Source organism: Cololabis saira, chromosome 13, assembly GCF_033807715.1.
Source record: "Cololabis saira isolate AMF1-May2022 chromosome 13, fColSai1.1, whole genome shotgun sequence".
In the NCBI taxonomy this organism is placed as follows: Eukaryota; Metazoa; Chordata; class Actinopteri; order Beloniformes; family Belonidae; genus Cololabis; species Cololabis saira.
In genome coordinates this window covers 19,847,453-19,869,375 of record NC_084599.1, presented here as the reverse complement: position 1 = coordinate 19,869,375, position 21,923 = coordinate 19,847,453, and the positions used below count along the sequence as shown (strand labels likewise).

Genomic DNA, 21,923 nt, shown 5'->3' with positions numbered 1-21,923 from the left:
TACCGTTCACTCCCACATCCCCCTGTATTTTTCACGTCTCAGTCTCACAGACTTGTTACAAACAGGCCGCACTCATTAAGAAGATGTTTGAATGCAACCAAGTCTTAATGTGCTGTAAAGGTGTATCATCTGCTCCGTGTTCATTGTCTACTTATCATCGTACAATATGCAGCATAATTATACACCCCCTTTTCTCTCCTTCTGTCTCTCTTTCCATCACAGGCGGAGATTGTCAAGCGTCTCAGTGCCATCTGTGCTCAGATCATCCCTTTCCTCTCTCAGGAGGTAAGTGTCATTGCTGCCAGACACACTTAGGAGTACACAAAATATGCACACACACACACACACACACACACACACACACACACACACACACACACGAGGGGGGACACAACCATTTACACCTGAGGTCTATCAGTGACCAAACGTGAATGTAACATTTTACTGCAAAGCAAGTTGAAAGGTGTAGATATCAAACGCTACATCTAATTTGCAGCAGAGTTGTTAATTGATACAAATCATATACTCATTAAACCATTCCGCAACCGTGCATATTGATAAAAGCACGGCTCATTAAGTTTCCCTTGTCGATTGGGTCTACAGAAAATTAATCCTGTTTCTTGTATAGTCACTCTCAGCATTTGTAAGCAGAAGAAAAGCAAACCAGTCAACAGATTTTAGTATGAGTTAAGCGTATAAGATGAACAGCAATAAATAAATCAAAGCAAACCTATGTGAATGTTGCGTGTGGATGAAAACCGATTTCTGAAAGAAGAGCTAAACAGAGCTCGGCTCTGCTCTTTTATTTACACCATGCTGGCAAAATGTTGGCCCCTGATGAAAGTTAAACACATGGCTTTGAAGTGTATGCATGTATACTCATAATCATAAGTATTCCCCGCATATTTTGCTGTTGTGGCAAGTCTAACTTTCATTGCTGCATTCTGATCAAAGCAACCTTTCTGAGCTGAAAAGATCCTACGTCAGCTTACGGTCATCTGATCACGGTGGCAATAAGATATGTTTCATGGTGTAAACATGTTTATATCTCACTGTGCTTCATATGTGGTCCTGTGGATTACATGATCTATCAAAGGAAAATAGCAAAAAATCCTGGTTTTGAAAGACATCTATTTCGAATCTAAAGATTAAGACACTGTGTTCAGAATATTTCCATCCCATTTTCTTTAGAATAAATTCAGTCGAGTCTTTTGATGATTCACCAACATCGTCAAGGATTGTCAGTGTGGGTTTTACTTTTTTATTGCTTTTTTAATGTACTTCCATTTATATTTGTTTAGTAAAAAAAAAAAAACCTTAATAAAAAAGGGAGATATTACAGAAGAATACATTGTTATTTTGTCACCTTAACCCCAGAGTAGACAACACATTTATTGTTCAAAAGACAGTAAACCCTCATGTTCGCCTCGTTTCCATTGTGTGTGTGTGTGTGTGTGTGTGTGTGTGTGTGTGTGTGTGTGTGTGTGTGTGTGTATGTGTATGTGTGTGTGTGTGTGTGTGTGTGTGTGTGTGTGTGTGTGTGTGTGTGTGTGTGTGTGTGTGTGTGTGTGTGTGTGTGTGTGTGTGTGTGTGTCTGTGTCTGTGTCTGTGTCTGTGTGTGTGTGTGTGTGTGTGTGTCTACTGCACAATAGTACCTCGGTTTGATGTGCGAGTGCGTAGCTGCAACCCTGCAGAGAGCTCTGTTTGTCTCCGAGTGTGATTGTGCACTGATGAATGTGCTACCCTGAGACAGCAAGGTCACAGCTCTGTCACCGTGATCAATATTGACACTGCGCGTCAGTGTGTGTGTAGGTGTGTGTGTGTGTGTGTGTGTGTGTGAGCCCGGTTGCATACATGTAGGTTTGCATTCACGACTGATTAGCTTGGAATTTTGTGTAAACAGAACTGAGATTTCACTTTGTGTTGCTTGTGTGAGTTTGTGTGTAGACCTGTGCATGTGTTTGTCTCCAGCATGTGTGCTCGTGTGTGTTTGCCTGAGTTTCTGACAGTGTTTGGGAAGTGTGATAAAGTGTGAAAGGAACATATTTATGTATGCATACACATGTCAACAGACTATGTTTACATTTACAACATGGATAATAGTACAGTATCTCTTAGCTGTGTATAGCTGATCATTAAAACTCTGTGTTTGTAAGTTGTGCTAACGTCCCGCTCTCTGTCTGCATTTGTGTTGGTGAAGCACCAGCAACAGGTGGTCCAAGCAGTGGAGAGAGCCAAGCAGGTCACCATGGCTGAACTCAATGCCATCATCGGGGTGAGTCACCTCCATCCGTCTACATAAACACACCCACACACTTGTTAACTGAGGTTGTTTCAATTAAATGACTAATGTTAAATTATTTTCAGCATTGCTCAAACTGTTTACCGTTTCTGACTCGCGGCAACTACAGCGAGGTGTATATTGAGGGGATATAAATGAGTGAAGTATGTGGAGTCTTCACTCTCACAAAGGCTTCTTACTTTTAACAAGGCTAGATCGTCATGGTAACCAATGCTGAACACATAACCTGCCCTAGAGGATGTTATGCTCAGGGTTTTATATTAAATCAGATTAAAAAAAGTAAAACTGCTTTCCGATGGATTCTTTTCCAAATTACGTTGTCTGTGAGTGATGCAGCAAATCATCGCATAAAGGATCTGTATGTATTTCCTCTGCACTTGTAGAGCTGTACAAAAGCAACACTTCTAAATTAAACCACACAGTCATTATATAATAGCACAAACTTTATGTTGCATTGGCAAAAGAATAGTCAAATGTAGTCACTTGCATTTTGTTTTTATGCTTGGTCCTTATTCGCTGCCAAGTTTGTTTTTATCCGGCTGATGTTGCATCTAATAAGTTACAGATCTGAAGATTAATTGTAGTTACTATATTGGCAACCGCAACTGGTAAAATAAATATCAATAATATTAATTCAAGTCTGGTGTTTTCAGAGACTAAAGCCATAAACGCTTAAGGTGTCAGAGCATGAATGTGCTGCTTTCCTCTTTCAAATAAACAGAAGGCACTGAGAGTGCGTCGAGTGGCAAAATGTTGACGTTATCTTGGTTAATTTATAAAATGAGCCAGCTGCGAAGGGTGTATATTAAATGTGCTGAGTCAGAAGTGGACAGGAATTATTACATTATTGAACGCTGCAAGACCTTCAACACTATACTGTTAATTAAGACAGCTAATGGACAATTTGCATCTGCGTTCCTGAGAAAGAAAGGATTCATTTCTATCAACCAGCCAGTCTGTCTTACTGGAGCTCGGATCATGATAATGTGCACTTACGGCACTCTGCATTACTACAGATCATTTTCAAAGTTTCTGTGGTTAAGGTTTTAAGTTCATCTATACCAGGGGTCGGCAACCCGCGGCTCTAGAGCCGCATGCAGCTCTTTAGCGCCGCCCTAGTGGCTCCTGGAGCTTTTTCAAAAATCTTTGACCTTTTTTTTCCTTTTTTTCTTCTTTTTTTCCTTTTTTTCTCTTTTCTTTTTCTTTTTCCTTTCCTTTTTAATCTTGACATTTCAACTTTTTTCTCAACATTTTGACTTTTTTCTCAACATTTCGACTTTTTTCTCAACATTTTGACTTTTTTTCTCTTGACATTTTGACTTTTTTCTCAACATTTCGACTTTTTTCTCGAGATTGTACTTCAACATTAATCTCGATATTTCGACTTTTTTTTTCAACATTTTGACTTTTTTCTCGACATTTCGACTTTTTTCTCAAAGTGCATAATGAAAAAAAAGAAGTCTCCCCCCAGTTATAACTAATATAAATACATGCAGCATGTGTTGCCTTCATTCTAAGGCTTATACAAGACTTTTCATTTTTCGCGGCTCCAGACATATTTGTTTTTTGTGTTTTTGGTCCAATATGGCTCTTTCAAGATTTTGGGTTGCCGACCCCTGATCTATACTTTTAACAGCATTTTTTTAATGACATTAATAGGCCCTCGAACATGGAATGATGTAACAAAATAAAAAAAGAAACATTTTAAACAGTTAATTCACCTTGTCTCACATTTAATGGTGCATGATAAACTGAACGTTGGCAACATCACACACGTTGTCACTTCTACAGACAGGAACTGTGCAGCTCTGCTCACACAAACAGCACCGTGGCAGACGGGGCTTTCTGCAGTTTAACAGAGCTCTGATCATCTTACCGTTACCTTAAAGCTCTTTGTTCCTCCAGAGCTACAAACACTAACGTCTCCACGTTGGATGTTAGTATGTGGCTGTGTCTCTAATATGCTGGCTTGACAAAACAACACAAAGAAACACATCATAATACTCCCCTCAGGATAATAGCCTCTCTTTATCTGTTGCTGCTCTATGGCTCTCCTCTCTTTCTTCCCTTCATTGTTCTCCTTTTTGTGTTTGTGTTCATTTTCTTTCGGTATTTTATTCATCCATCTCTACATAATCTTTGATAATTGTCTTCATCCTGCTTTGGCTGTGCTCTCATGTTTCATCTTCTGTGTTTTTTTTTCTTTCTGTTTGTCTTCTTGGTCTCATCTTTTGCTAAATGTGCTTTACACTTCTTTTGCTTCTTCTTTTTCCATGATTTCCCTATTTCTCATCTTGTTTGCTCTCCACCGTACTAATTTTCCTCCCTCTCTCATCCTATCTGTTTAATATATATTGCACCCCCTCAAGGGTTGTATCTCTTCCCTCTGCATAAAAACCCCACACCCTCGATACTTTGCTCTTTTCACCCTTTCCCATTCTTTATTCACTTCTTCGACTCCCATTTCCATTGCCTTTACTTTTCCTGTGTATCCTGATTTGCCTCTCTTTTTCTTTCCTTCCTTATTTCTCATTCATGGTGTCTAACCTCCTCATAATCTGCTAATCTTATTCATACCCTACCTACCATAATTTCAATTTCCTCTTAGGCGTGGATTTCCTTTTTTTTTACCCTCCACCTTCTCCGCTTCCAAAATTTCTCTCATCTTCCTCTTTCCCAATCCTGTTTGTCACTTCTGGTGCTTATTTTTTATTCCTTTTCCTCCTTAACGTGGCTCTTCTAATCATCTGCTTGCTTTTTATGTCTCCCTCTCTTCCCTGTCCCATCTTCCCCTGTGGCCACAGCAGCAGCAGCTCCAGCACCTGTCTCACCACACCCCGGGCATCCCCCTGACCCCGCACCCATCAGGCCTGTCGTTGGGTGCAGGGGGTTCAGGGCTGCTGGCGCTGACCGGGGCTCTGGGGGTCTCGGCCCACCTCGCCTCCAAAGATGAGCGGAACCATCTTGACCCTGAACATCTGAGAGGTAAACAACTTTAGACTTTCAGTCTTAATTTAATCTCTAAAGGACTTATTCAATGCAACGATCTGACATCAGACAAACAATAGCTTGAAAAAAAAAATCTCATAAATTCCATAATCCTACTTTTACAAAAGCTGGGACACTTTTTTTAAGGAAAGATTCTTCTTTTATCTCTTAAACGAGACACGTGCACATATAACAGCAGCAGAGCTCTGAAGTAAAATGGTCTGGGTGGTAAACACGCCAGCAGCCCAGACACTGGCAACATTTCAAGAAGCAGCACAGCAGTATCCAAGCTACTGAACAGCTGAAATCCTTCATCGTGTTACAGACGAAACACTGAAAGCAAAGCAGTTCATCGTTTCATTAACAAATGTCTCGTGTGGAGAAAAGAAGTAAATAAAAAGGCACCTGATTCAAATTGTTTCCTGTTTCATTTTGTTTTGCTTTTACAGAATTGAAATCATTTGCTGATATTTGAACTCTATTTAAACTTACACAATGCCCCAACTTATATGAAACTTGCAGATTTCTCCATTTGCATTTGTTCTTTTTATGTTTGTTGTGTATTTAATAGATTAAATGTGAAGGGAACTTGCGACAGCTGAAGCTTAAAAATCAAATTTTTATCATTTTAAAACTGATAAAATCCAAATCAGTACGAGACGATTTCTCCCGATGAACTTAAATTCACCCCCTGATGAGACATCTTATCGTTGTGCTGAGTTTCAGGCAGTGAGCCAACAATCTTTCTCATGAACAAACTGAGAGCCAGGACAAAAACGGGGAACTCAGCGAGAGTGGAAAGAGAGAGAAAGGGAGACGGAGAGAAAATGTGTGAAACAGTGCGTTCATATTGTCACGTTTAGCATCTGTGTAATAGCTTATGCATGTCTGCAGCTGTATAAGTCTCTGTTCTTACATTTGAGGAGAAGAATGAGGCAAAAGACGGTGAAAGAGGCAGCAGGGGAAGACAGAGGGCTGTGTATGGTTGGAGAAGAGAGAGGGAACGACGGAGAGGAGAGGAGAGGAGGCACAATAGCAGGACTGTATCTTTATTAGAGGGCAGCAGTCATAGTTGAGATTAACCTTGGCTGGCTGGCTTGTTGTTATTATTATTGCTATCAGGACTGACGTCAAACTTTCTCTCTTTTCTTTGTCACTCTCTCCTTTTCTTTTGCCGTCCCTTTCTTTGCCTGACCCAGAGGGAGCTCCCAGCAGGGTGAGTAGTTGTGTGTGTGTGTGTGTGTGTGTCTGCATATTGATATTAGGGTTTTATACTCTCACACGTCACTCTGTGTGGCCTTTGTGACAGCGATAAACTGAAGGAAGTTGGGACAGACTGTCACATGGCCTCTAAAAAAGGCTGGAAGTCAGCCAAGGGTATCACAGCTTGACACGCTCATCGCTCTCAAACCTTGAGCTTCTCACGGTTTTCCACATCACAACAATGTAGATGTTGTCTGCACTTTACAGGAGAAACCTGAACTGGGTGAATGGAAGAACCAGTAAACGTTTGCCAACATAGCAAATGTTCTGGTTATCTAGGCTGTTAACAGAAAAGGTGTAATGTCAGAGAGTGAAAAGAAATCCACTCACACAGTCTGCAAACGCACGGCATTGTTGTTCCTTCAGTTGTCTTTCCTCATGACCTTTTGTTCCCACAAGCCTCGTGTATAACCTTTGTGTGTGTGTGTGTGTGTGTGTGTGTGTGTGTGTGTGTGTGTGTGTGTGTGTGTGTGTGTGTGTGTGTGTGTGTGTGTGTGTGTGTGTGTGTGTGTGTGTGTGTGTGTGTGTGTGTGTGTGTGTGTGTGTGTGTGTGTGTGTAAAGAAGTAAAACTCGGAAAGAGACTAATAAGGAAATAAATAAAAAAGGAAGAGGTGAAAAAAAAATGCTGAAAGTCATTCTGACTTTATTATGGAATGAAAATGATTTAAGAGCGCCACTGAAATTATTTGCCTCCCCTCACGAACTATACACAATGAAACCCTTCGCATAATTCAACTCATAAACACAATGGTGATTGTTGGGCACCTGGAAAATATTTCTCTCATGAGTCGGGGTTTGCGTTGAATTTACTCAAGCATTAAAACATTTGTGATAGAAGGATGGGGCTCGGGGTGGCAGGGAGGAAAAATGCAAATCTTTTGGCATTTAGAGCCTCACACTGAAAACATTTTAGAATTTTAAATAGAGGGAATGGAAAAGGAACAGCCAGCAGGAGTCAGGAGAAGAGCGTGAAGGACGATAAGAGGAAAAAAGACTTTACTTGTGCTCCTTCCTGTCGTTCCCATCAGCTCCAGCCTTCATTGCTCACTAAAAACCCTCACTGTTCTCCCCACAGGGGGACAGAGAATGACAAGTGGCCCTCAACAAACCTCTTGCCCCTACCCCAGCACCAAAACAGCACAATGCTTTGATTGGATTTCTTTAGCACCGAGGACGGGCTACATTGTAAATATGCCTGCACAGCTTTATTACCCAATAATGAGAGTCATATTTTACATGAGGACTGGTGTGTCGAGGGCAGAGCACTAATTAGCTTTATCGGCTGTCCTGTGGGCTACTATGACTGCAGCTTAACCTGTGCTTACATCTGCTGTTCTTGGCTGTGTTTGTGTCGATCCCAAGCGTTACCCCACGCCATTACCTGTACAGCAGACCCGGGGGTGTGTTTACTGCATGTTTGTACCAAGAGACGGATTGAAGATCAGTTCATGAGTCAAATCTGATGTTTTGACCTGGTCTTTCATCACCTGTTCTTGCTGCGATGTGTGATAATGTCCACACTTGGGTTTGTGTCCTTGTTTTTCCTCAGAGTAAGTCAGTGTCATCAACAGACAGTCAGCCCACTGAGGACCGTCAGGGCCCGTCGGGGGGATACTCCTCCTCACAGGGAGGAGCTGAAGCCAAGAGGAGGCGCTGTGATGAGAAAGAGACCCTCCCGCCACACTCCTACGTATGTGTTTTTATCTGTCTTTGTCCTAGATTATATGATATTACATTTATCTTGTTTAATCCCCCACTCTCAAGGATAGACACTGCAAGCCATGTTTACTTGTCCCCAAGTACGTTCATCTTTTTAACTTTGGGGTTTCAGTATCTTGCCCACAGATGTACTTTCTTATGGTTCATACTAAACCTTAATAATCAACTATGGTATGATAAATCAGTATTGCATGTATAGAAATACAACAAACGGTTCAAAAGAAATGGTATATTGGGAACCGACTACCAAAAATATCCTTTTAGTACGTGTATGTGGTTGCATGCATGGCATGGCCTATGACAGTATGGGCCGTGCAGGAGTGTGAGAGTCCACTTACAATCAGAGTGGCATTTGGTTTAGATGGGGCTGGTGGGGAAGAACGAGCTGCCAGAGGGGATATAATGCCAGACGAGAGACAGCCAAAGCAGATAGCTTTAATGAATTAGATAGAGGTGTGTTTGCAGTCTGGAGGATTGATTGACACAAGAATCCTTTATGTGCAAGACGACCTCCAGCTAAATCAGCTTGACATCAACAACAACAGCCCAAATCTTACCCATTAGTCCAAGCTGGAAACAAGCTGTAATAGTTTCTGCTTTCAGAAAGTTTTTCCTTATTTTTGTGACAGTGTCAGTTTGTCTAGGTGTATTTCAACTCCCATTTGACTCTGCCTTTTATTCCTCTATATTTATTTCAGTCTTTTTCTCCATTCTTGTCTTTTCCCCCCTCTCATGCCTCTCCTTTTCATCTGTTTTTTTTTTCCTCCCATATCTCTGCTACATCTTTTTCACTAACTGTTTTTGTATTTTTGTTCCACAAACGGGTTGAAGTCAATGTCCTGTTTTGGCTTTGCATGATTAGTTACTGATGTCACTCCCCACATTGATATCAATAAGAATATCCAGCCATCATTACATCAAAGTGTTGTTGCTATGGTGACTAAGTGGTGACCCTGCAAAAATTGAGAAAAAGACAGAGATAGATGGGTGGGCAAAGAGCAAAAAATCTGCCACGGAAGAAGAAAGACCAGCAGAGTGTGCGTCTGCGTTGCTGTGGGAGATTGAAATAGCGATTGTGTGAGAATATATGATGTACAGTATCTGTGGGTCTAATGTTGCACGGAGGACAGACGGAGAGGGGAAGCAAGGAGCATTCAGTGATATTGATATATCGAACTGTGTGCGCACTCATGTAGCTGTGCATGTCTTTATTATTAAAGTTCTCTATTTACAGTTGTGTTATGATGCACACACACGCGCACACATCTGTATGCGTTCCTTGACATTTAATTTTTATGTTTTCTTTGCTCCTCAGGACAGTGATGGAGACAAGAGTGAAGACAATCTTGTAGTGGACGTCTCCAACGAGGTGAATTGTCTGCTATTTAAATGCTGTATATTTTCATGATTAAGCTGGCCATAACCAGTTAGATTTCCAGACTCTGCTCTTTTTCTGTCAGCTCTGAATAATCTTTGAAACGTAATATAATTTTTTAATAGCACCTCTTTTTTTTTTGCATTTTAAAGTTTTATCTTTGTGATCAACCTCAGTTTCCACTTTTGCAGACCCCACTGATACTCATTTTGAAATATCTTCCCGGTAGTAACCACCAGATCAACCTTTTAATGGTTTTCATAGAGCACTTAGAAGCTTAATAGTTGGCTATTCCTGTGCGGGAAGGTGGAGACCAAAAATAGAGCTGAACGTTGGTTTGACGTCCTGTCTCAATGACTGCCCTGCTCCTTTCCTCCATCATGTGTTGACTAGTTGGATCTAGAGACGTATCTCTTCAAACGCAGAATAAGTCTGTACTGTTACAGTCACATTAACTGATAGTCATGCAAATCGGCAAATGGTAATAGGATCAGCTCTTCAGAGGAATCTGTAAAATGATGTCATAGTTTTACATAGTTTTACTGAGGATAATTAGCCGTAGCATCAAGTTGCTTTTTCTGAGCATCTGAGCCAAATAAACAAAAGAAAGCTTTTATAAAGTTTTTTTAGCTGCATCTGAAGCTTCTGCTTTCTCTGATCATGCATTTGTTGCATTTTTGAGGCAAATCAAGCATTGTTATGAAAACCTTTGTTTAAATGGAGTTGTGTTTGCACTTTCTCATACAGCTGCACTGCGCACAAACACTAAAGAGGTGTTGTCCTCTAATAAAATAACAGGTCATATTTTCCAAGAGTTGATAAAAACTATGTTGTTACTGTAGTGAAAGCAGTGAGCTTAGATAATGCTTCACACAAGCACTAAATGCCTGGGATGCTGATATGAATCATTATGGTAATACAATATACTGAGACTTGGATTCTAGGAGGAATTTGTTGATTTACTTTACTGTCCAGTCTTGTGCTTTTGGCATGTTGCGTTCACAGGCATGTCTTCAAGACGTTTGAGGAAGATTACCAGAAAAAAATATACTGTACATACCTCCTAAATAGGATTCATATCTACAAAAAGGACAGAAATAGTGTTTTTGAACAGCACAAAGCAAAAGAGACACACACTAATTCATAGGCAAAGATGAGTCATAGCAGCAAAAATGCCTCAGACAAGAGCAGCTCTCTTTCCTCAGCCCTGGTTCTGTTTTTACTCCCAAAAAATGAATACAAAGTATGAGCTCATCCAACCGCTGAATCCTTTGTGGCAAAAAATAATTATCCCCAACACACAGAAAGTGCAGAGATTTCAGTCTGCATCATGTTTCCTCCTCGTCTCTGCCTGCATGCATACTTAGGTGGGATGATAATCATGCAGGAGGTGCAAGTCAGATCACTCGTGATGTTTCTTAAGAATATTCCCAAAACACGTAAATGTGAACAGAGTTGTTCCTGAAGCTCATAGGAACTATAAAAGTCAGTAAGGGTATAAATAACCTAATATGAATTCATACATTATTGACGTTTAAAGGTCCCGTGCACATTAAAAGACCCGTTAGTCATGGCCATGGAGTTGACGCTGCTGGATGATTCTCATAAATCTTGAAATATTTTTTTCTTCAGTTTTCGGTGTTTATTTTGAAACATCGAAACTGGAACGTATCGAACTTAAAACTTCATCTCCTCACAGCTGCGTCCTTGTGGAGAAGCTGTACATCTGTGTTACAAATAACATCTTTGATTTTCTTACAAAGCCACAAGTGACAAGCAGCCTTTGTGTTACAGAAGCTCTCTGTCTCCGTGCTGCAGCCCACACATGAATAAAGCATGAAGCAACACCAGGAGGACCCGTGCTGCTCATGAGACTAACCATACGTGTACTAGGGATCAGTGTAACCTCGCTGAACTGCACTAACTACAAACTACTAAAGTGTGTGAAGGTATCTTAGTGGATTTGCTTTTAGGTTTGCAGCTCTGTTTGAGAGAAAGTTTGAAGATACACATATCTGCACGAGGAAGAAATATAGTCTTCCTGTGTTGAAAGACTGAAATCCACATACATAAAAATAATCATGCATCTTATCTCCAACAGGCCAGATTTGTATTAAATCTATAAAATGTTAGAAAATGGCTGCAATAACACCCCCCTCACCCCCACCACCACCACCCCAAATAAAAACAACCTAAAAAACAAACACCAACCGCTACCCACCAAATACTTTTATGTATATATTCAGGCAGACAAAGTGATGCAGCCATATTTTACATTTGAGAGGCACAAATTCAGAATTGTTGGCGTTTCTGTTTGACTTGCACAAATTGAGTATGGATATTGTGGCAGATAAAGAAACCATGTAATCATTTAAATGTATCTACACATACGGTAGTAGCTGTGTAGTTTTGTGTGCGTGTGTGTGCATGCGTGCTTGTGTGTGCGTGTGAATATCTTTAAAATGTGGAAAGAGTCAGCAGGTTGCTCGTTCAGCTTTCCGCTGCAGTTTTCTTGTAAATAGGAAGAACTCTTGTGTAAGCTCATTATCAGCTGCCGCTGTTTGTGCTCTCTTCTTGTGAACCTTGTTCACACACACTTCACATTCACAAATACTTTATCCCATTTCCCCTTTTAGCTCCTCTGTGTATGTTGTTGCCGTAGTACACGCTTGATGCTTCTGTTTTCTCTCTCCACTCTCCGTTCCTTTCATTCCTCCCTTTCCACAGCTCTTACACTACTCCACCTCCTCCTCCCCTCTCTCATTAGATAACTGCAGTCTGGTTCATTTAATATATGCAAAGCCGTTATGCCCCTGGAAAATTTTAGTTCTTTAAATACTTCAAGCTGTGTACAAAAATATGTTTCATCTAAGCCCTCTTTATTATGATATTGCGCACAAAAGCGTAACTGGTCTCTTGTGTGATTTTTGAAACTAGTACTCAAAGGAGAGGGGAAAAACAATGTAACGTGTGGGTAATGGGGGAAAAATGGAGAGAATATATGTCGATCAGCAATAACATCAAAACCACTGCCAAGTAAAGTGAATAACGCTGGTCTTGTTACTATGTTCTCCTTCCTGGTTAAACCTTTTTGCTGACCATTCACATCCTCCTCGTGACAAAGCAGGGCTTCTGCCCCCCACCTGCTCGGGAAGGGCTGGGTATTCATGTTGAATATAAGAAAGATTTCACACCATAATGATGTCTGTGTGGATATAAGTGTTCCTAAAGCCTTATCTTAACCAGTCCTACCCATTCACTTGGCAAATATTCTCTTTTATTAAATGGATCTGGTACCTGGTCCCATTCACAGCCATTTCCACCGGTGCAGAACATACCGAACCAATAACAGTGAGACATGGTGGGCTTGTACAATGACTGCTGTGACATGCTTCATTTCCCTGATTGGTTGTTTGTTTACCCACGGAAGTCCAGAGGCAGTTTCTTCCCCGTCCGTTGGTACTGATCTGTGTAAATCAAAGTTGATTGAAGAGGAACCAGACTGATTATTTTATTGAAGAAGTAAACATATTAAGATGGCTGGTCAGGGTCATGTATGGTAGCTTTTTCTTCCGTGTCAGTCCTACACCTCAGAGTGTAAAGGATTTGGGGAATTCAACTGATGCAAGGTTCTAGACAGTTCCCCAAACATCTAAACATCTAGCTCTTGGAGATGGTGCAATGCATAGGTCAAACGCTGACTGATGGAAGATTAGCATGGGTAACAAGTACAGATAAAAGCTTTAGCAGTATGACTTCTGTCAAAACTACGTCAGATTGTTCCACATATTCCTGAGCCTGCCCACAAGAGACAGCATCACCCTCTAACATGTAGACATGTGGTTGCTAAGTGAATGCAGAGCGGTTGTGGAACCATGTTCAAGGTTCACGTAAGCCTCGTGTCTGCATGTGTGTACAAGCTGGAACATCTGTGCAGATCATTGTGACCCAGAGAGAAGTGCTCATGGTGCAGCTGTCTCCTCTGGAGGAGCAGCAGCAGCTCCACTGATGCAAGCATTTAGAGGAGCAACATTATCTTCACATCCACACACTGCAACAGTGATGACGTCACCTGATCCTCCCTGAGCTCTCAGCTCCTTTATTAATCACAATAATGATTTTCACACCAGAGTGTCTGGGTCATTTAAAAATAAGGAACAAAAGAATAACCGTCAGGAAGGACCATTGAGAACCACCAACCTGCAGCCTGGAATTCAAAGCTAAGCCTTTCATGCTGATTTTGTGTGTTTGTGTTTTTTTTAATTTGGGTGGGCCGAAACATTGATAGTAATTGGATACTACCTGTGAGTGTTGAGTGACGCAACAGCAGCTGTGCTGGAAGGAGAGGGAGCTCTGCCTAAATGGGAATCTCATTTTCGTGCAGAACATTGTTTCAACATTTATTTTATGTGATGTGCAATGTTTTAAGGAAACTCCTGGTATTCTGCACATGGTCGGCATTGTTATTCATATTATGTACGGTGATGAAATGGCTTTTGACAATCTGTGATATTTAATTATGACCACTTTTGACATCTACCTTGTGCTCCTGTTTCCGAACCATCTGATGTTCCGTGAATGATATAAGTATTGAGAAGCAACAGCAACCTGCAGGTCAACGAAAGACGAAGCTGAGACTTGATCATTTTGGCAAAAACGTGAACTCATCCATCTTTACAAAAGAAAAAAAAATGAATCATGAAAATACAGATACAATAGGACTTTTGGCAAATAAATGAGCAAGGGTCTGTTATTTTACTTTAAAAGGACATTTAATCAAAATGATTGAAGTACTGAAGTACTGAAAAAGTGAAGACATCCCACTTAAATGAAAGAGAATAACTTAACTGAATATCTACTTGAAAGAGCCCTGGGACATGAATGAGTGCTTTAAAGGTGGACAGGGAGAACAACGAGGTCCCTGTGTGATCTGTGACTGAACACACAGAACTGAGAACTGCATTTCAGCACGAGTAGAAAAGTAAATCATTGTGTCATCTGGTTTTTGTCATTCAGGAGCCCAATTCTCCTGCTGGCAGCCCCCCTCACTCACCTCATGGGAACGGGCTTGACCGGGCACCCACCTTAAGGAAAGAGCTCCCAGGTTCCTCCAGCACCGGGGACGCGGCTTCCACACCCAACCCTCGCAGTCCCACACCAGGGAAGGCCAAGGACCCTGCACAAGTAAGTTCCTTCATCAATTCTCACTTCTTTTATGTTGAACTAAAGGATGTTTCTGTCATTTTATTTATACTTAATGAGATGGGGAGAAAAATGGCCTTTTGTACCTTTACACTGTTCCTTGCAGGTACATTTTTCTTAGTCATTTATCATTTTTTCCTCTGGGAATAAACTTGTACACCATATACTTATTATTCTTGTTCTACTAAATCCCTGATACAACAGCTGTTCCATCATGAGAAACCTTTCACTTTGCACCAATATTAATTTAAAGGGGACCTATTATGAAAAAAAACATGTTTTTTCTTGCTTTAACATTTATAAAGTGGTCTCCCCTCAGCCTGCCAACTCAGAGAAGGAGGAAAGCAACCAAATTCTGCAGTGTCTGTACAGCGACCCGGATGAGCCGTCCAGTTTGATGTGGCTTCTACAAGCCGTTCAGATTCTGCTCCCTTTCGTTATGTAACCAAAATGCAATTTACATAGGTTGTCCTCCGATGTGTGAAACCACGCCCACAACTAACTCCGCCAGCCAGAGCTTCCGCCATTTTTTCGTAGCGGTGTATCGCGTCATTCAGGCAGCCAATCAGTACAGAGCCTCATTATCATAGCCCCGCCCACTCAGAATCCTGCATAGATAATGAGGTTAGAGAATGGGAAGCTGCAGACATGGCTCAGAGGCTGAATTTCTCATTTATTTAGCAAAAACAATCAAAAGCTTGTTTTTAAGACATTCAAGGCCTGTTTAAAATAGGTATTAGATGCCATAATAGGGCCCCTTTTAAAAAAAATTTAATTCTGAAGATTAATCCTAACAAGAAGAGCAGTGGCGTCAGGTCTATCATGTGTTTTCTGATTCATATCTCCACAGATGGATAAGTCTCAGTCCCCATTGTCCAAATCCGGCACCCCATCCCCATCCCACCGTGAAGCTCTCACCCCGGGAGCTCCAGGTCCCAGTAACTCCTGCCTGCGCCTGGTCAGCAAAGCAGCAAGCAGTGCAGATCCTCTTGGTGAGACTCTCCCTGCTGACCGAATCAAGCCTGCTGACATTTCCAAACGATAAAGCTGCAGGGCTGCAGATAAAATAGCGTGCTAATACAAGGTTTTACAATATTAATATTTCATTACTCCACTGCACATGCAGTTAGAATTACTCTCTATATTTGTGTAGCCAGCCTAAAATTTTTATGTAATTACACATCTCGGCTATTAGTGGAGAGAAAAGTCACATTATTATTTTCTAAATTAGCTGCTTGACAAGAGCACATGCATTTCTTTAAATGAGAAGAATTAGCTGGACCAAACAGCAACTTTAATTCAGCTGCTCTGACTTTGAAATTGCCCCCCGCCTGCTTTTGTTCTTCAAGCAATATATCCTCCTATCCGTGATGTTTTGAGTCATTAAAACCTTAAGAAATCTGGACTTGACTCACTTTGTAACTGTGATGCTCCTGATCAAGCCTTTTAATTGATACGCTGCGGTCTACACTGAAGACTATCTTTTTAAATATATAAATAAAGTTTGAGGAAATGGAAAGTTCTCCATTCATCACAGCCCCATATTATTTGTGCTTGGGCACTGCCCTATTTTTCTCCCTCATTCTTCCCATCCTTCAATCGCTCCTTCCTCTTTCCCTTCCTCCCCAGCTCTCCGCAGCCCCTTGTCTGTGCCCCCCGGTTCATACCCGGCTCATTTTGGCGTGGTGTCCCATGCAGGACTGAATGGTGAGCTGGCCAGCCCGGGAGGATTCGGAGGAGCTCTAACTCTCTCTCCACAAATCAGCGCGGCAGCCAGTGCCTACTCCCGCAGCCCCATGGTGAGCACAAGATAAATTAGCCCTCTCTGTCACGGCTTCCTTGATTGTTCCCATCCAACCCTCCAACTGTCATAGCATTGTTGAAATACATGATGAATCGGCTCTGCATTGTCGGTACCAGTGGAATCGCATTCATTATACTCTCCAATTTGTCATGTTTACATTGTTTATTTCACCTTTATAAAGATCAACAGATGCAGCGCAGATGCAGATGTAGCTTCTGAAAAATTGTACAGCCTTCCTCAAATGATGCATGTTGTGTTCATATTTAGTCTGTTGTTCTGCAGAGTCACATCTGTAAGCAGGAAGGAGTCCAAAAAGGCCAATCATAGTTTCCTACAACTGAATAAATAGTTATTTTATTATTATCATTACTATTTTTTATCAGATTAGACATTTGCCTTTTGTATTTAGTTACAAAATGAATGAGCTGATGTTGTTACACAAATATACTATTTGATGTTTATTCCTTTTCATCTTCCCACCAGGTGGCATATGACACCCGCTCTCACCTGAGGGCTCCAGGGCTTTCTTCCTCTCTCCCTGGTTCCTCTGGAGGCAAACCGTAAGTGGTGGCCTCTCTAACACACTGCAGTTCAGCGTTTCCTCCAGCATAACTACAGATTCAGCATAAAATAACTTAATCAGTATTGTGGCTCACGTGGTTATTTAACCCACTCAGTCTGCGTTAAATACGCAGTGGAGCACACACTTCCCACTATCCATGTCTAGTTTGTCAGCATATGCATGTTTACATTTTGCATGAAAACTTGAAGTACTGGAGATCCCAAGTTACAAGAGGATGTTAAACTGTCTAGTTAATGACTAAAAACTGAAAGTTGTGTGGAAGAACTGAACAGGATGAGACAATAGTGAGAAAGATGGTAGCGTATACTTAAAATATTTGCAAACATACTTTGTGAAAAACCAAAAGTACTTGGATTGGACAAAATAACCTGGATAGGAATCAAAGTTCAGTGTTGCTCATTGACGTTTGTAACAGGTTAAGTCCTCCATGGTGAGAACTGCAGATGTGCACATCATCTTCTTGGACACATTTGCACTTTCTCCCCGGCTTTTGCCAGCTTATGGACATAGAGTAATTGTCCTGTTTTTGTAATTTGTTGCAGAGCAGCAATTCATTACTGTGTTGCTAATTTGAAATCATAAAACAGCCTAGGCTTCCAGCCACTGCAGTATTGATCAGCTATTAGCAATGCCACACTGAATCTGCCCTGGAAAACAATCTGCTATTAAGCATTCTCATCCACAGCTGCTCTGAGCTCAGTAATTTCTCAAATTTGAGCGAATATTTCTAGAGCTTTAAGGTTATTATAGTGTCATCAGGCTCCCCAGCCTCCTCACTGTTTGGTGAATTGTGTGCATGTCTCTGCTCCCGCTTGCAAACTAATTTGTCCAGCCTTTTCTTTAGCGGATTTGACCTCAGATTTCTTAACAGTTTGTTTATCCGTAGCTCCTTCATTCACTTTACTTCTGCTCTGCTCTTTGCGTGTCCTCTCCCCAGCGCCTACTCGTTCCATGTGAGCGCAGACGGCCAGATGCAGCCGGTCCCGTTCCCCCCTGACGCCCTGCTGGGTCCGGGAATCCCGCGCCACGCTCGTCAGATCCACACGCTGAACCACGGAGAGGTGGTGTGCGCCGTCACCATCAGCACCTCCACGCGCCACGTCTACACCGGAGGCAAGGGCTGCGTCAAGGTGTGGGACATCAGCCAACCGGGGAGCAAGAGCCCCATGGCCCAGCTGGACTGTCTGGTGAGACGCGAGGGCTTTTACAGCGTCACCACCAGCTTCTCCTCCCTAGTTCAAACAGTGATAACCTGACTGCATTCTTCATCGTGTCCAATCAGAACCGGGATAACTACATCCGCTCCTGTAAAATCCTCCCAGACGGGCGAACCCTGATTGTGGGCGGGGAGGCCAGCACGCTGTCCATCTGGGATTTGGCCACGCCGACTCCGCGCATCAAGGCGGAGCTGACGTCGTCGGCTCCCGCCTGCTACGCTCTGGCCATCTCCCCCGACAACAAGGTCTGCTTCTCCTGCTGCAGCGACGGGAACATCGTCGTCTGGGACCTTCACAACCAGACTCTAGTCAGGTACGACACCAGAAACATCCAAAACATTTTTATCTTTTGTGATATACATCAGGCAAAGGAAGGTGAGGTGAGGAAGAGAGGGAAGGGTAACTCAGAGGACAGCCAATAAAAAGAAAAAAGACGAGGGGGTGAACTTGCCACAGGAGGTACGGACAGAATAAACGGATCATAGTTGGCAATGCAAAAGAGAAAATAAAGAACCGAGGGAGAAGGGGAGAAAAAAAGTGGATCGTGTGGGTGAGTTTAGGGCACTAGATGCTACAGGGAGAGGAGGATTAAAATATATTCATTCTGACACCGCCAGCAGCAGAGAAGTAAAGAGACGTGCAGAAGGCTGCGTCTGCTGCATTTGTGTATTTGCAAATGTTGGTGTTTTGTTCTCAAGTGTGTTCCCTCAACAGGCAGTTCCAGGGTCACACAGACGGGGCGAGCTGCATCGACATCTCCAACGACGGCACCAAGCTGTGGACAGGAGGGCTGGACAACACGGTCCGCTGCTGGGACCTCCGAGAGGGACGGCAGCTGCAGCAGCATGACTTCACCTCACAGGTACGCGTGTAGCCTCCCTCGCATGATGAACATCATGCATAGCGTTCAGCATTTTGTGACTTGTTGGTACAGTAACACAAATAAGCAACCTATTCGTGACAAATAAGAGCACCACACTCCATAAAAGCTCTCAAGGGCATTGTGTAATTGGAGAAAGAGGTGGCAGGAAGCTGGAATGGCAATTAAACCAAGAAAATGATGGCTATATGTGCTGCTGAGGATGAAATTTCTCCAAACATCAGTGGCCGTGGCAGCATTGACAATTATTAAAACAGCTAAAAGTCAAGTTGAGGTCTGGAAAAAAAAGAATATTATTATAAGAGAGGATTCTTGAAAATCAAAATCTAACCCTTGGTAGATTCCAAAAGATATTTAGTAAATCACTCCTGAAATCAGTATTAAACTGTTTCGCTACAGAAAGCAAAGGTACACGTGGAGGAAAGTGGCAGTGAAATTTCGTGAAAAGCAAACTCTTCCAACTGTTAAGCAGGAGTGGATTATTAATGCTTTGGGCTTTTGTTGCCATCAGTAGGATGGAGGAGGATTTCACTGGAAAATGTTCAAGTCTGAACATCTAAAAAAAAAAAAAAAAAAGTAATCTTGCACAAAATATATAATAAATACATCTTTAAACTTTAGGTTTTATGAAACAGAAACATAACACTCGGTCAGAATCATCAACGCCCGCATGATTTCACCTCACAGGTTTACAAACAAACTCCCTGGCGTTCACTCTTCACCGTCTCAGCAGCGCGACAGAGCTGACCAGTTTTGTCAAATGAGTTTCGATCCGACATGTGATGGCTTTCTCTGTTATTGCTTTCCCCCTACCCCCCCACCCCCCACACACCTCCTTTTTCCCTCAATGTCTTCATTAATTCATTCTGTATGTCCCGTGTTGGCGTCATCGCCCTGTCATTTTTCTCTTTAACTCTTAAAAATCTTGCTGTCTTGTTGCTATTTTTACGGCGTGTCTTTCATCTCATCTCTCTGATGCCTTATTGCCCTTCATGTCTACTTGAATCTTTCATCTACTCTAATGGCCTCCATCCATTGTTCTCCTGCCATCGACCTTATCTTTCTTCCTCCCTCATCCTCCATTCCCACACCTCTTCTTTTATTCTGCCTCTGTTTTCATTTCTGAACTAATGCTGAACCCCCACTGCCCAACCCTGATTTGCTTTCCTCTCATTTCCTTCCTGGCTTCATTCACCTGACTTTGAACCCCCCCCTCCACCCCCCCCACCCTTTCTTCCTGCAGATCTTCTCTCTGGGCTACTGTCCGACAGGCGAGTGGCTGGCTGTGGGGATGGAGAGCAGCAACGTGGAAGTCCTGCACGTGTCCAAACCTGACAAGTACCAGCTGCACCTCCACGAGAGCTGCGTCCTCTCCCTCAAGTTCGCCTACTGTGGTAAAAACACAAGTGCACATTCTTCTGTGTACCATTTAGCAGCCGAATGGGTTTTAGTAACAGCCTGCACGTCAGTCCAGTCCACACTCTTGGTAATACTCTTGGTGTGTGTGTGTCTGTCTGTGTTCTTTCAGGAAAGTGGTTTGTGAGTACAGGAAAAGACAATCTGCTGAATGCATGGAGGACACCGTATGGAGCAAGTATTTTCCAGGTGAGAGTTGAAGAACGTGCTCTAAGATGTTTATATGCTCCTCCAAGATTATAGACACTAATCAGCAATGACATCAAAACCAGTGACAAGTAAAGTAAAACTTATTTTATTGCATATAATGTTAAAGGAGCATGAGGCTCCTTTTACGAAATGAGACTCTCTAGCGCCACCCTTCGCCACGACGGCCGTCGGGGGTACTGCAGCCAACAGTGAAGCCGGCACGGGAGAACGGGGAGAACGCGCATGCAGCGTCATGTGACGTCACATCCGCAGGACAGCGCGGGAAATTCCAGTCACAATTGCAGCACATTTTGCAGCACACAGCCTGTTCAAGGCAACGGAGAGATACACTAGAGGACTCATTCTTTTTGGTTTGGAACGCTTCATCTGACATTATTACTAGAAAACTTAAAACGTATACGCATTTTTTCATAAATCCTGCCTCAATCTCCCTTAAATATAAAAAGGTGAATTGCATTCTGGCATTCACATGGATGTTATCGTGAGGAAACATCCCATCTCTGGCAAATACACTGCCCAACAGTAACAGCCTCCCCCAGCGGGACATCAGTAGGTCCTGCAGAAAACGGCTTTGGTCTGCAAACTCCCCAGATGCCAATCTGGTAGCATCTGTGGAAAGCAAGCACAATCCAGGAAGCCCACACAACCCACAGGATTCATTGTTAACATAGACAACCAGATGCTCCAGTTGTTATTTGTGCTGCTCTGGCAGGGCAGGAGGTGGACAGAGCTTTAGGTGTATGCTCATAAGCATTATGTGCATATTTGGACTTAAGAGTCATGCATGTGTTAGTGAGGAGAGGTCATAGCTTCCTGCCCATAAACTTTAACTACAACACACACACACACACACGCATGCACACACGGATGCACACACACACACACACACAGAGCCTTAAAGGCAAAATAAAAAGAAGATTTTTTGATCCAAGGTGACTTGTGGAGGTTTATCAAAGGCGGCAG

The 21,923-nt window shown here is 42.4% G+C and overlaps 1 protein-coding gene across 4 annotated transcripts in view; it reads left to right on the top strand.

Annotated features, from left to right (window-relative positions):
• The window catches only part of tle2b (TLE family member 2, transcriptional corepressor b), an 85,486-nt gene that overhangs the window by 58,812 nt on the left and 4,751 nt on the right, over positions 1-21,923 (top strand). For 2 of the 4 annotated variants that reach the window (XM_061738171.1, XM_061738174.1), the window contains 15 exons: positions 223-285; positions 2,201-2,275; positions 5,107-5,287; positions 6,490-6,506; positions 8,104-8,244; positions 9,589-9,642; positions 14,665-14,832; positions 15,701-15,842; positions 16,480-16,649; positions 17,138-17,214; positions 18,175-18,424; positions 18,520-18,767; positions 19,169-19,316; positions 20,578-20,728; positions 20,863-20,939. In XM_061738171.1, coding sequence (XP_061594155.1) covers positions 223-285; positions 2,201-2,275; positions 5,107-5,287; positions 6,490-6,506; positions 8,104-8,244; positions 9,589-9,642; positions 14,665-14,832; positions 15,701-15,842; positions 16,480-16,649; positions 17,138-17,214; positions 18,175-18,424; positions 18,520-18,767; positions 19,169-19,316; positions 20,578-20,728; positions 20,863-20,939 — 1,962 coding nt within the window. The remainder of the gene's footprint in view (positions 1-222; positions 286-2,200; positions 2,276-5,106; positions 5,288-6,489; positions 6,507-8,103; positions 8,245-9,588; positions 9,643-14,664; positions 14,833-15,700; positions 15,843-16,479; positions 16,650-17,137; positions 17,215-18,174; positions 18,425-18,519; positions 18,768-19,168; positions 19,317-20,577; positions 20,729-20,862; positions 20,940-21,923) is intronic. The other 2 variants (XM_061738172.1, XM_061738173.1) reach the window with 2 other exon arrangements.